This window comes from Carassius carassius, chromosome 50, assembly GCF_963082965.1.
Source record: "Carassius carassius chromosome 50, fCarCar2.1, whole genome shotgun sequence".
NCBI lineage: Eukaryota > Metazoa > Chordata > Actinopteri > Cypriniformes > Cyprinidae > Carassius > Carassius carassius.
The window spans coordinates 1629027-1642446 of NC_081804.1; the positions used below are offsets into that span (position 1 = coordinate 1629027).

Genomic DNA, 13420 nt, shown 5'->3' on the forward strand with positions numbered 1-13420 from the left:
GATTTTTTTAAGATTCGTTCACAAATACATAAACAATATCAGTATAAATGAAAAGCAATACAATTACTGTCATGCATTCATGTTTTACAATTCAAAAACACTCAAAAAAAATTAAGTTAAGGTGAAATTCAAAAATGTATGTAATTTAAGCTAAATATACATATTTCTTGTGGATCATTTTGTGACCCGTACATGTTTACCGGTGAGATTCACCCGTGTCCATAAGATTGAGCGGAGTGATTGTTTTCTTGGGTTTGATGTATGATTGCATCTGTGACTTCTGTTTTTGAAAGAAACGAAAATGTAAATAATGTGCTAAATTCAGTCTCATCACATGTTCTGATGCTGATAGTTGTGACGAATGAATGACGCGAGAACAGTAGATTTATCAGCTGGATTTCATGCACTTCTTTCCTTTGTCAACACGCAACAAGTGTTTTAATTTGTATAAAGGGCATGTAGAGATTTTGATCCTTCAGGATGTAGTTCAATCACAATTGAGACACTTTAAAAACACGCAGATGAGGTTGAATCAGTTTAATTGGTTACCAGGAGTATGAAATCATGTCATATAAAACCAGAAGTACAACCTCTTAGTATTATCCAGCTAGTTTCTCCGAATGTTATTTATAAAAACAAAAATCTCTGTATTGTAAATTTAAGAAATAAATGACTGCTAAAAAATGGTACCTCAGAAATTATCCTCAAAATATTCAATGCATCTAGAAACTATTCTAAATCTAAATTTCAGCGATTGCAATCCAGCAATAACATGACTTTCAGGCACGATCATGCACATTCATGTACCTTCATATACTTTATTAGGAGCAAGACCCATATCTCTCTGATCAGTCTCTTTAAAACACATTCAAAGTGCCACAATTACCCTTTAAATATCAAAAACAAAAGTGCTATGCATCATTTTAGCTATCTGATTGACTGGTCTTTTAGTTACACTTTTTAATGTCAAGTCTGTGACATGCTGTCTCTGATTGGTGGATTCTGCTCATTTTTTTATTTATTTTTTAAATGCAAACAGAAGTGCGGTTTTATTTGTTGAGGTACGCATCCAGCCAGAGTTCTCCAGATTTTTCCAAAGACCTGAGAGAAGAGTAAAGGAACAGTTAGAGCTGAAACATCTGCCAGGATATGCACACAAAATTTAAATAAGTACAAATCCTTCATAAATGTGACCCTGGACCACAAAACCAATCTTAAGTGTCAATTTTTCTAAATTTAGATTTATACATAATCTGAAAGCTCAATAAATGATCTTTCCATTGATGTAAAGTTTGCTAGGAGGACAATATTTGGCAGAGATGCAACTATTTGAAAATCTGGAATCTGAGCGTGAAAAAAAATCTAAATACTGAGAAAATCATCTTTAAAGTTGTCCAGATGAATTCTTAGCAATGCATATTACTAATCAAAAATAAGTTTTGAAATATTTACGGTAGTAAATTTACTAAATATCTTCATGGAACATGATCTTCGTGAACCATTTAAAAATCACAATAAAGCATAGTCATAATCCGTTCATAGTAAATGCTGCTCCACACAAATAGTTATCATTTACATGCAGAGCGTCTCAAACTCCATCTTTGCATCTGCTGTGAGTCTGAGTTGCTTTTAACGTTCATCTGTGAATAATGTGCACATTTCTATTAGAATTATAAGGCAAGTCACTTATAAACCCAAGCCAACACAGGAGAATACAGAATTATCTTTCTAAATATGCTAAATGTTCTTAAAAACTTCAAAATAAAAAAAAGTTTAAAACCCTCGCTCCAAGTTTGCATGTTTTGATGTCCACGTGTTCTTCAAATATCAAAAGGCATTTGAATTAAATGTTAATCAATATTAAACAAGAATTATAATCGCACTGTAAAGTGTAAAAACAAAACTCAGGCCGTTGGGACCTTTTGCAGGCATTTGATATAATACATAATGAACAAATTATGATTATTTTGTTTTATTACTTTATGCATTTAAGCGATTTTGTAAAAAAAAAAAAATCTATATATTTTCATATTTTATTTGAACCAATTTTGATTGCCTCATTGTGGGTCTATGGGGGTGCCAGTAAGACCCAAACACAAAGTCATAAAATTACAAAATACATCTGTTAAAACTTTGCATGCACATTCATGTCCCTAAATGAGACATTTTCACCAAATTTCATGAAAAAAATAAAACGGCATAAACAGCAGTTTGAAAATTAAGTGTTGGCCAAACTGACCCCAACCACGGCAGACTGTTAAATTTGTTGTCAATGTTTCATTTAAGGAATAGTTCAGAGCAAAAGCTTATTTTGAAGGTGAAACCGTGAGATTTTAGGTGTGCATCATACCTGATGATGTCAGCAAAGGCCCCGTACAATGTCTTCTCGTGGTACTTGACTCCGTATTTGTCACACAACGCTCGCACGTGTGGAGCGGCGCGCCAGTAATTGTGCCGAGGCATTGTGGGAAAGAGACTGGAACAAGAAAAAGGCACAGTTGTGAAATTCCAAAGATAAACTGAAGCCATTTTCACACTTTTGTATTTCTTACTGGTGCTCGATCTGAAAGTTGAGGTGTCCGCTGAACCAGTCGTTGAAGGGGGATTGCTCGATGTTACAAGTTGCAACCAACTAAATGACAGAAATGCATAGAATGGGTATGGTAGAATGACTTAAACCCAGTGCGGCTGTGACGGCTCAGAATGTACCTGCATGCTCAGCCAGTCTTGGTGTTTCTCATAGTCGATGTTCATGGGGATGTGGCTCATCTGGGTCACCCACACAAACCAGTGACTCTCCATGAACCTGCGGCCCACAGGAACACCACAATCATGTGACTGTACCCTAACCAGGATCTCACAATTAGATTGTGTTACACTAAAATACAATATCAACTTTAAGTCACCCAAAGGAATTGGTGGTGCGGTAACCATTAGCTATGTTTACATGTAACCTAATATTGTTGATAAATGGATTGACGGCTCAATCAGATTGAAAAGCCTTCTTGCAAACACCTCACTCAATCCGACTGAGCTTGGGGGGGGGGCTTGGTTAAAAGGTGTCTTGGGGTTCGTTTAAACAACTTTCTGAATCTGAAATCAGATTGAATTCATTTCCATTGACAAAAATGAGCAGGGCATGTAAACATACACTAATTGAATGGCTTTGACAGCATCAGAGCACTTCACATGATACTACTGCTCTTATACAAATCAACATATTCTCTCTCAAAAGAAATACTTTAGTCTTTTTTGGGGGGGTATCCGGTGGTAATTCCATGGTAATTTGATATATGGGTAGTTTTTACCCAATTTTACATATTTATTTAAAACATGAGGAAATCTGTAGAACATTTAAAGAAAATATCATGGAAAATTAGTGGATGGGGAAATCAGTGATGCACCAACATTTTGGCAACCAGAAATATTCAGTTGTGGCTGAAAGAGTTCGGTAGAGACGATAATGTTTAACTAACCCTTCTCTGATGTTGCATTTTGATAATGTCTATTTGGTGCACATGAACACGATAAACCACAACAGGTAAAGATGTCAACTGTGCAAACACTGATTTCTCATTTTTTTGTACATCTTTTATTGTGATTAAATTTTGGTCAGTGCCATTTTCAGTCGATGCACATTTCAACTGCAGACAGATGTCAATAAAACGGCTAGTAAACAACAGGACAGGACTTCAGGAAAGCCATTCATGTCCAAATCTCAATAGTCAGCTATAAAAAAAGTAACACTAACGAGGAGCACTTAGATGAAGACATGCACTACATTACACATGCTTTATCAGTTAGTTAGTTTAAGTCTCCATTAATTTCTGTTGAAATAAATTTGTCATGGAAACTTTTGGTATAGGTGTCAAACAAAATTTTTTTTGGCTGGCAGTCACAGAGAAACATTGAGCCAGCTTTATGATCTCTTACACACCAGCAGCTGTGAGCAATCAATGCTCCAGCGTTCTGATTGGTGCAGGAGGAGTGGGCGGAGACTAGAGCAATCAGACAATGAGAGAGTAATGAGTGAAGGACACGCCCACACCGCTCTCTCTCTCTGGCACAAACACAGCAGTGTGTAAAAATAAAACCGTAGACTTATTTCGTATATTCAAATACCAAGGCATTTCCAAAAATACTTATGTGGTAAATGTCCAAATAACTAGTATATATGGTATTATTTTTTATAAGTAGTCGTATTTTGCTTCGCAGCCAATGAGAATGCATTTGGAATATTACATTGAAAATAAATTTATTTTAAGCAGAAGTTGTAGATGAAATGATTGTTTTACCTTACGAAATTAAACAGAATCACCGCCCAAAACACTCCGTAGAACTGTGTGTAACACAGGAAGTATCGAACGTAGTAACTTATACACCACGCGAGGTCCTAAAAGAGATATGACGAGAAGAGATAAGATAAGGATGAGAAAGTGCTGTAAAATTACATTCAGCAACAATAACACGGCAAGAGCCACAGTGATCATGGGAACCTACCACCCAAAGACCATGTAAGATCATATTGTGAAAGATCTGGAACTGGAAATAAACCGGAATGAGCAAAGGCGGTCCAACTGAGAAACAACGACAGAAAAAGGTGTTAAACCTCAAGCATGGTTATAACTCGTCATACAGGATGGAGATATTTTGAGTGAAAATCATAATCTGCACATAAACAGACATTTAACACTTATTTTTTAGAAGAAATTTGCAAAAAAGACATGATTAAATGTGCTACATGGGACACTTAATGATAACACATTGTCAAATGTTTAATATATGGCAAAAAATGTAAGTTTGGTGAATATGTTTAATATGATATTATTTATATTTTACATTTTTATTGAATATATATATATATGATATACATGATAGGTAAAAATTGAAAGCCTGAATGCACTGTAAGTCGCTTTGGATAAAAGTGTCAGCTAAATGTAATTTAATTTAATTTAATTTATATATGTATGTTTGTGTATATATATTACAGTATATTTTAATGTATTACATATTTTATGTACAGCTCTGTTGGGTCACAGTGAATTTAATATTATTATTATATATTAATATTTTTAAATAACATTTAATAATATATAAATAAAATGCCACTTATATAAAAATATATTTATATTATATTATATTATGTAAATTCTACATAAATGAAACTTTCTATTCATAAATGGTACATTTCTATTATTATAAATTATATGAAAATTAAGCGATATTTGTTTAATGGAGGATTAAGCACACAAAACATGCATTCAAAACAAACTGTACAAATCAGAAAACCTTCAGTTTATCAAGAAGATCTTATCTGATTGTTATTCATTTTCATTAGGATCCTTTATGAAATAAATTATGATGTACATTCCAGTAGGAATCTGGTAAAAATCCCTGTAGCCATTAACCGACTTACTGAAGAAGAAGTACTTGTGCTGATGGTTGTAAGGCAGATGCTTGATCTTTTTAATGCCGTACTGTAGTAAAGACAGACAGAAAGAGTCAAATCAGACCCAATCAGGTATTTTCTTCATGCATGCATCATGCGGATAGTGTGTTTGTACCTCCACAGGCTGCACTTTTCCCACCACAAACGCGTTGAGCATGTTGACATCCGGGTCCTTCTTGAAGACGTTGGGTTTAGCGTGATGCTGGAAGTGGCGATGGTTCCACCAGCCCGCAGACGCTCCCTGAGGAACACCGAAACATCAGACACACAAACAGACCAAAACAGGTTTCCAACTGAATCTCGTACAAATTTAGATGTTTTATATGTAGCAACTTTCATGACCATACAAACATCACTCCTCGTGCGAAAGCACATGGTGGACCCAGCTTTGTCGTTAGCATGATGCTAAGCTAACAATGTGAAAAACTGTATCCAAATGCAGAGCAATCAGATTTGTATTTTTTTGGTATTGAGGTAATCATATTCACGTATATTTATCTTTTTGAACATAATATTGTTTACATGTCCAGTTTTGTGTAGAGAAGTTAGAGCATATCTCTGTTGAAAAATACAAGGCACAGTGTGGAATAAATACACGTCGCACAACACCTGCTGTACGCTGACTGATGTTTATACTGTACATCCTGGATGAAGCCGAGCTACTATCACATTACCTACATCTGCTAGGATGACTTCGCAAAAAAAACAAAACAAAAAAACAGATTACAATTGCAGACACACTAAAGCCTAAACTGAAACTGTTTGTAAAGGTGGTCCACACAGAACGTGTTTTAGCTTTGTTTTCACTGCGCTGATTTGTAATAGTTGTCTATGTAAACTTGCACTACGTAGATGGATGTCTTTGTATGTCTCCCACTGTGTTTTTAACTTTTTAAATTTTAAAAACTTGTGTCTCGAAACTCAGCCTTCTTGTCCAGGTGCATGCTAGTGTTTGCCTTGACGCGTTTCTGCTTTTTGAGGCCATTCTTAAAAATATTCTTGTTTGCCGTAACCCGACCGACCCTGTCAATTTAGCACCGACTCAATTTTTTTTTTTTTTGCTTTTAGTCCGACCGACTTGCCGATTGTAAATTTGCGTTAAGACCGACCAATTATTTTTTTACTCTTCAAACAACTAATACAAACGCAATAAAATACTATTAATTATATTTAAGTAAGTATTGTAAATATATAGATTGCCTTGGCCTACATACAAAAATGAAGGCTATCTTCTTTAAATAAAAAAAAAAACCTTGACATCATCTGTGTTTACACGGATGTCACACTCTAAAAATCTATTGCACGAATCAAGCACGAAATCAACCAACACAAGTTTCGAAAACGAAAATAAGAAAATGATTTTAACGACCTTTTCTCGGAGCGCGTCCAGGTTTTTTTTTTTTTGTTTTGTTTTTTTGAACAGGCATCACACAGCAACTGCAGCTTCGGACAAACACGCATAACAGCAAATAATACTTCTGCACAATGTTTCTCTTTTTACTACAGAAATGTGAATTCAGCCGGTACTCAGTCTCATACAGTGTCGGGCTTGAATCGCCTAGGGCTGTCAAAATAGCTGAAAAAACTAAATTCGAATTTTTTACTTAAATATGATCAAAATTCGAATTGTATTCGAATTTTAAATGCATAATTTCAGTTAGGGTGAAGAAAAGCTTTTTGCTTCTCTTCTGAGGCTCAAGATAGCGCATCGAGCAAAATATTACTGACACATATTTGTCATCGCATCTCGTGCGCGTACACGATGTGAAAGATGAGAAAGCAGATACTGCGTGTCGAGCTCGTCCGCCTTTGAAAGTTGTGTAGACACAGCTGTGCACGCGGCCAGATGGAAGGGAACACGTACCAGGGCTCTTAAGGCAGCTTCCTTAATGCACACCTAAAATTCATATGCGCATTCAAATGTGGATTTTTATTTTAAATTCGACGAATATTCGAAAAAATATTTTTTTGATAGCCTAAGAAAATCGCCTATGCGATTTTTTTGTTGTTGTTAAAATTTAATCGTAAACACAGCCATGTTGAAGCCTGCAGTAAATGTTTTGCATTATGGCAGTCCACTCTGCTTATTGTTTTTCGAAAATGTTGCACTCCTGTTTGTCATTTTGCACGTAACTTCACGCCAATAAATCATCAGAAATATTGGTCTTTACCAATATATTGAATCTTTACATTCCTCCTGCCTGTTGTCCGTGGATTTACCTATATTTGGTGTTATTTGGCGTATAAAACTTTAGACATTAAATATTACATTTTACAATCGATTCAATGAACACTCATCACTCAAATCAAACAGGATTTTTTTCACAAAAGTGACAACCCAAGAAAGCAAAGTAAACGTTCTCTCATTTGTAGGTTGCATTGACAAGTAAAACAGTACCTCATTTTTTTTCTCACCTGAAAATCATGCAATAAACATGTTTTTGACAAAGATTTAAATTTGTTTGTGGTCTATATAGCCTGCATCAAAATGAGGTTTGCAATGATGCGCCCGAAGGCACGGGTTGAAGACCCAGTCAATGACGTCACGATATGCTAATTTGTTTAAATTCATACCGACGTCATCACCATCACAAAAATGTACTTTTTTTTTTACGTTGAAACTTGAAGAAAAAAAAATAGACCGACCTACCAATCCTTTTTTTTTTTTTTTTAATTACTGTTACTGCAAACCAAAATATTTTTAAGGATGGCCTAATACCAGGAAAAGTCGTTATGAACAGATGTAATTGGCTTGTCTTTTCAGTGTCTCTCTTATGAAGTTCATCTCATAAACTGCATCTCAAAATTCTGCCTTCTTTTCCAGGTGGATACTATCATTTGATGTTTCTAGATTTAGCTTTTAAAAAAAGCGAAACGTCATTATAAACAGATGTCTTCATTTCGCGGCTCTTTTACTGTTTTGCACCAACGTTTTGAAACACTGCGTGAAGTCCGATTTTTAAAACAATGGCTCAAAACCCCGCATTCTTTTCCAGGTGGGTACTATTGTTTGAAATTTTGCTTTTTTAACATGGCTATAAATGGATATCTTTGGCTTTATTCGCTACATGTTTAAAATTAACAGATGTCTGGTTTCACGGCCAAGGCTTAGATTAAGCCAGGATTAGGCCATAGTTCAATTGGGACATTTAAGTAGTTTTATTATCGTGCCTTAGAAAAAAAACTTCTGATGTGCATCTTGAGACAAAACAATAGAACTGATATATTTTAAAAATCAGTCAGTCCAGTTTCCTTTCAGTAAAAACAGCCCAGACATGCATTTTAGTCTAGGAATAGGCTTAAGTGTTGTCTGTGAAACTGGGAGATCATTTTTTATAGTGAAGACTGGGCAGGATATGTTGGTACCTTCAGGTGTCCGATGACAAATTTGTGCACTAAGTGATTCCACCGAGAGGTTTTACACACGGACAGATGACCGAAGTCATGCTGCAGCCATCCAGCCTGCGACTATAGACATAAAACAAACAAAAAAATGATCATTCAGTGTATTTTTGCATCAAGAAGAAGTCTCTTTGCAAGAAAACTCCTCGTTGGATTATGGTTACCAGTCCATTATACCTGTTACATGTCCATTATACCTGTGCAGTAGCCATTAAAACAGCAACGATGGCCGTGTTGATCCAGCCGGTTCCAAAGTGCCACACCAGCATCAGGGCGATGACCTCCAGTAGCAGGATGTGACCCAGATGCAGGATGAAAAACAGGGGCTGGGTTTTAAAACACCCCTCAGCCTCCAGACGCTCACGAAGGGCTCGGAAATCCTCCACAAGAGCAGCCTGAGAGAAAACGAAGGTGACATCACAACAAATACAGTCCTCTATGGGCACGTTCACACCGCGAGTGACAATCGCATTTAAATGCAGAAGTGATTCATGACCTGAATTTTTAGGGCATGAATGTAGAGGAGTGAAAGCTGAATTGTGTGACTTGTGTCTTCGGCCAAAGGTTAATTTGAGCGGTTCATTGCCTTTTGTGCTTTAATGTCACACTTACGTAAGCCAACAAGCTGTTATTTGGGTGTTTGGGAAGAGGAATTACATTCTGACTGTCATTCTGTGATGTGAAGATCATGATCCAGAACTCATAAAATACACAGTAGCAGTTTTCTGGAATCGAACCCATTGTGCAGCAGTATTGAATTGAGAACGCCTTTTAAACTGCAATACAATTCCTCAGTTTGAGCTGATGTATGAAATAGATGTCGAATTTGAATAAAAAAAATAATGCAATACATTAACATTTATTCACTAAGCAGACACTTGTAGAAATTAGAAAAGCTCATTTCTGCCACAAAATAATAATAAAAAATTAAGTAATTACAACTTTTATCTCACAATTCTGATTTTTTTTGTTGCAATTCTCACAATTCTGAGAAAACATCAGATGTGTGTACAGTATGTGCGCCATAATATGTCATTTAACCGCAAAAAATAAGAAAAAAAATGCATTTTTAGAAAAGGGAAGTTCATCAGTTGAACTAAGACTGACTGTTTGACAAACTTATTTAAAAATGTTAAAAAGCTAAAAATGACTTGGCATTTGAAGATGCGATCATTTCCCAGAATCCTTTACCTGATAAGTTTCTTTGAATTGTAATTCGGTAAATTCCCGTCATCCAAATTTGAATTTCAACTCAACTTCCTGTGATCCAATTTCACGCTCATTAACTGAATTCTGAATTTAATGCGTGCATCTTAACCAGAAGGGCGACAGATTCATGGAAATTCAACCAGCTATCATTTTGATTGTCAAATTTGTGACGCTCAGAAAACTCAGAACTGCTGTCTAAATTGGATGCACATTATCTAGTTTTGAAAAACAAAATACTATATTTACTAAAAATATTATATTTAAAAAAATGTGAAATTTTAGATTTGGCACGCCTTCCTTACTCTAATAAATTCAAAGGACTGGCACCCTTGAATTTTCTCACTTCAAATATTTATTTGTCGTTTTCTAGTAATTCATCATACATATTAATATTCATCATCCAGATATTTTAAGGAAATCCATATTCAATGGACTGATAACATGTTTTATTCATCTATTCTGTGTAGGTTATGTCTCGAAACACTCACGTTTTTCTGGCAGTCTTGACTGGGTTCAGACGCCTCCAGCTCCCCGATTAACAGCGGCTTCATGTATTTCCTCACCAGCTGAAGGTCTGGATGAAACGCAGTAAACGCCTCCTGTTACACCAGATCAAAGAAATACCACACTGATAATCCTTATTTTATTCTTATCTGAATCAATCCCAACAACACTGAAACAAACAGCTGCTTTAATAAGCCTCCTACTTAGACATGCTGCATAGCTTCTTACATTTACTATATTTGAATGTTAATGCGTATTAGTATTTGTATGATTAATTATTCACAATTACATAAATTTTTTGTATAATGCCTACAAATTTTGGTTTTGACTTTGACAAACTTACTTTATAAAGTAGGTTTGGCCATAATCTATGGAAGCACATTTCCGCCACAGAACGACTACATGGGAATTGCAACTTTTTATCCCATAATTTGGACTTTGTTTCTTGCCATTGATTAAACGTTTGACTTTTTTCCTCACAAATCTGAGTTTGCATCTCACAATTCTGACTTTTTTTTGTCTAAATTTCATTTTTTTTTGCCACAAAACAAAAAAATATAAAAGGTAATCACATTATTTTTCTTTATTTCACAATTCAGACCTTTTTTTCGCGGTTTCAAGTTTATACCTCACAACTGCAGATTATACATTCCCAATTTTTAATTAACATTTAATCTCAATTGTGAGTAATTAAGTATATCTCATAATTCAGATTTTTTCTTTTTTCAGAATTGCGAGAAAGAATTCCGAATTGTGAAATAAAAATTCGTAATATTTTTTTTTTTATTCCATGGCGGAAAAGGGCATTATTGAACATTTTAACCAAAGGTCTAGGCAGCTCAGTAGTGTATGAGCCTTAGTTTTACAATATTAGAGTGTAAAAATCTATACATTATATAGCTTTTTGGGTCATGATGCACAACATGTTGTCTTGGTTGATTTAGAGCCTGTTTTGCAGTAATCTAGTCTACACTTAGATTTTATAGAATGATTTTAGCACAATTTTTTAACTATAAAGAAAACAAAAGGGTGCCTAGCTCACTAGATTACGAGACACATCCATTGTTTTGCAGTAATGTGATATATATAAAATTCTTCCGTGTTAAATGTATTGTAAATGTATTGATGTCGAGTGTTTTACCGTAGCATCTTCTCCAGCATAGTGTCCGATGATCCTCAGTCCTCCGGGGTGTCTCTTCACCCACTGGCTCACATTATAAACTTGCCTTTCCACCACGATCCACTGATCTCCAGACTTCGTGTGTTTCTGCACCTCCTCCCAGGTGTAAGTGCCCAACCTCCCGTTGGTACCGGTGATCCGGTCCGTCTGCTGTCCTCCGCCGCCCATCACTGATCAAACTCTGACTGACTGATGCTTACTTTGCACTGCAAGACCATGTAACTCAATTAAATATTTCATCATTTTTATGAAAGTGTCTAAGAACAGTTTGACTCACTTGAAAAATCATGCAACAAATTGCATTTGATGTTCACTTCTGCCATTATGCACAATTTAATAATAATAAATAAGAAAAATCCACACTGTAGAAGTCTACATTGTTGTAAAAAAATAAATAAAAAAATCCCTAACTTCCAAAAATGAAGTTGAATTTGAATTGAATTTGAGACACAGCCCAATGTTCAGGCATGATGACAAGTTGATATCCACACTGTAGGTAACCTGAGAGCATCATGAATTTTAAGTAAAAAAAAACATTACCTAATGTATTACTTTGATTAGGAATGAGACAGTGAATGCTCACATAACCTCATTAATTATGCAAAGGAACCTGTAAGGCTCGTGCTGAAATACACGTACAGAAAGATTTTGCTCGCTTCCTTACTTTGCGTTAAGTCACATCTGTTAATTTTTTTTCTTTTCTTTTTTCAATTTGCATGACAAACTAACATGCACAACAAAGCAGGAATAAAAGCATCAACTCTTAAATCTTCAGAACTGCTTCTTTGAACATTTCAAATGAATAAACTGTTAAATATTGCATTGAAAATGAAAAGGCATCTTTTCATTCAAAGAAAATGAACGTGTCAATGCATGTAAGCATTCATTCTGTTACATAACATGAGAAGAAAGAAAGACAGAAAATGCACTTAGGTTAAACTTTCAATAAGTCACTCACCCTCTCTGCGACACTTTGATCACACACTCTTATGGTTGGTGTGTGATGAGAAAGAGAAGCGTCACTCTTCATCACTTGTACTTCTGCTGAGTTCCGAACTGATCATTCGAGTGCCACCGGCCAATCAGCGCGCGTCTCTGCGCCAGTCTCGCGGACGATCAGCCAATAGGAAGAGAGAGAGAACTTTGAAAGGGAGGGGAGAGCGCGGAGGAGATAAAGAAGAGTTACTTGGGTTCGAGTCTCACATCCAGCAAGAAAAATGACATCATACTAAACCAACATCAGTGATTTTAACTGAAACATAATGTAAAAATGCTACATTAAAAACATCTTATTATTTATAAGAAATGTACATTACCATGCATAGTGAAAATGAGTAATAATACAGTGACATGAATTGAATAGCTATTTAATATGTTGGCATCAAGATAATATAATTCATGAACATCAGTTATACACTGATACATGCAGTCACCATATGTAACACTGTAATGCCCCAAACGTTGCTACTATTGTACATTTTAAGTTCCTTCCAATTCATTTGATCCAATATGAATTCAGAATCAGAATGAGAAAGAGCTTTATTATATACATTCAAGGAAGATGTTCTGGTGACAGAAGCTTCCAGTACAGAGAGACAACAACAACACACAGATAATAAGAAATATACATTAATAAATATAAACAGAAATAGACAGAATTTGTATATACAGTTGTG

At 35.3% G+C, this 13420-nt stretch overlaps 1 protein-coding gene across 1 annotated transcript; it reads right to left on the reverse strand.

Annotated features, from left to right (window-relative positions):
• Positions 1–837: 837 nt before the first annotated feature.
• Positions 838–12860, reverse strand: LOC132133825 (acyl-CoA 6-desaturase). The gene is made up of 13 exons (XM_059546820.1): positions 12703–12860; positions 11706–11950; positions 10549–10659; positions 9049–9246; positions 8816–8917; positions 5565–5690; positions 5417–5477; positions 4501–4577; positions 4296–4393; positions 2710–2806; positions 2553–2632; positions 2351–2476; positions 838–1101 (listed from the first exon to the last, which is right to left on the reverse strand). Exons 2-13 carry the CDS (start codon positions 11910–11912, stop codon positions 1050–1052), a joined length of 1335 nt encoding a protein of 444 aa, XP_059402803.1. The 5' UTR covers positions 11913–11950; positions 12703–12860; the 3' UTR covers positions 838–1049.
• Positions 12861–13420: the final 560 nt, after the last annotated feature.

Coding starts and splice junctions, on each gene's coding strand:
- LOC132133825 (XM_059546820.1), bottom strand. CDS start 11,912: ATGGGCGGCGGAGGACAGCAGACGGACCGGATCACCGGTACCAACGGG. Junction 9,247..10,548: donor GTCAAGACTGCCAGAAAAAC/GTGAGTGTTTCG, acceptor GTTTTCTCTCAG/GCTGCTCTTGTGGAGGATTT. Junction 4,394..4,500: donor TCTTACATGGTCTTTGGGTG/GTAGGTTCCCAT, acceptor TATCTCTTTTAG/GACCTCGCGTGGTGTATAAG.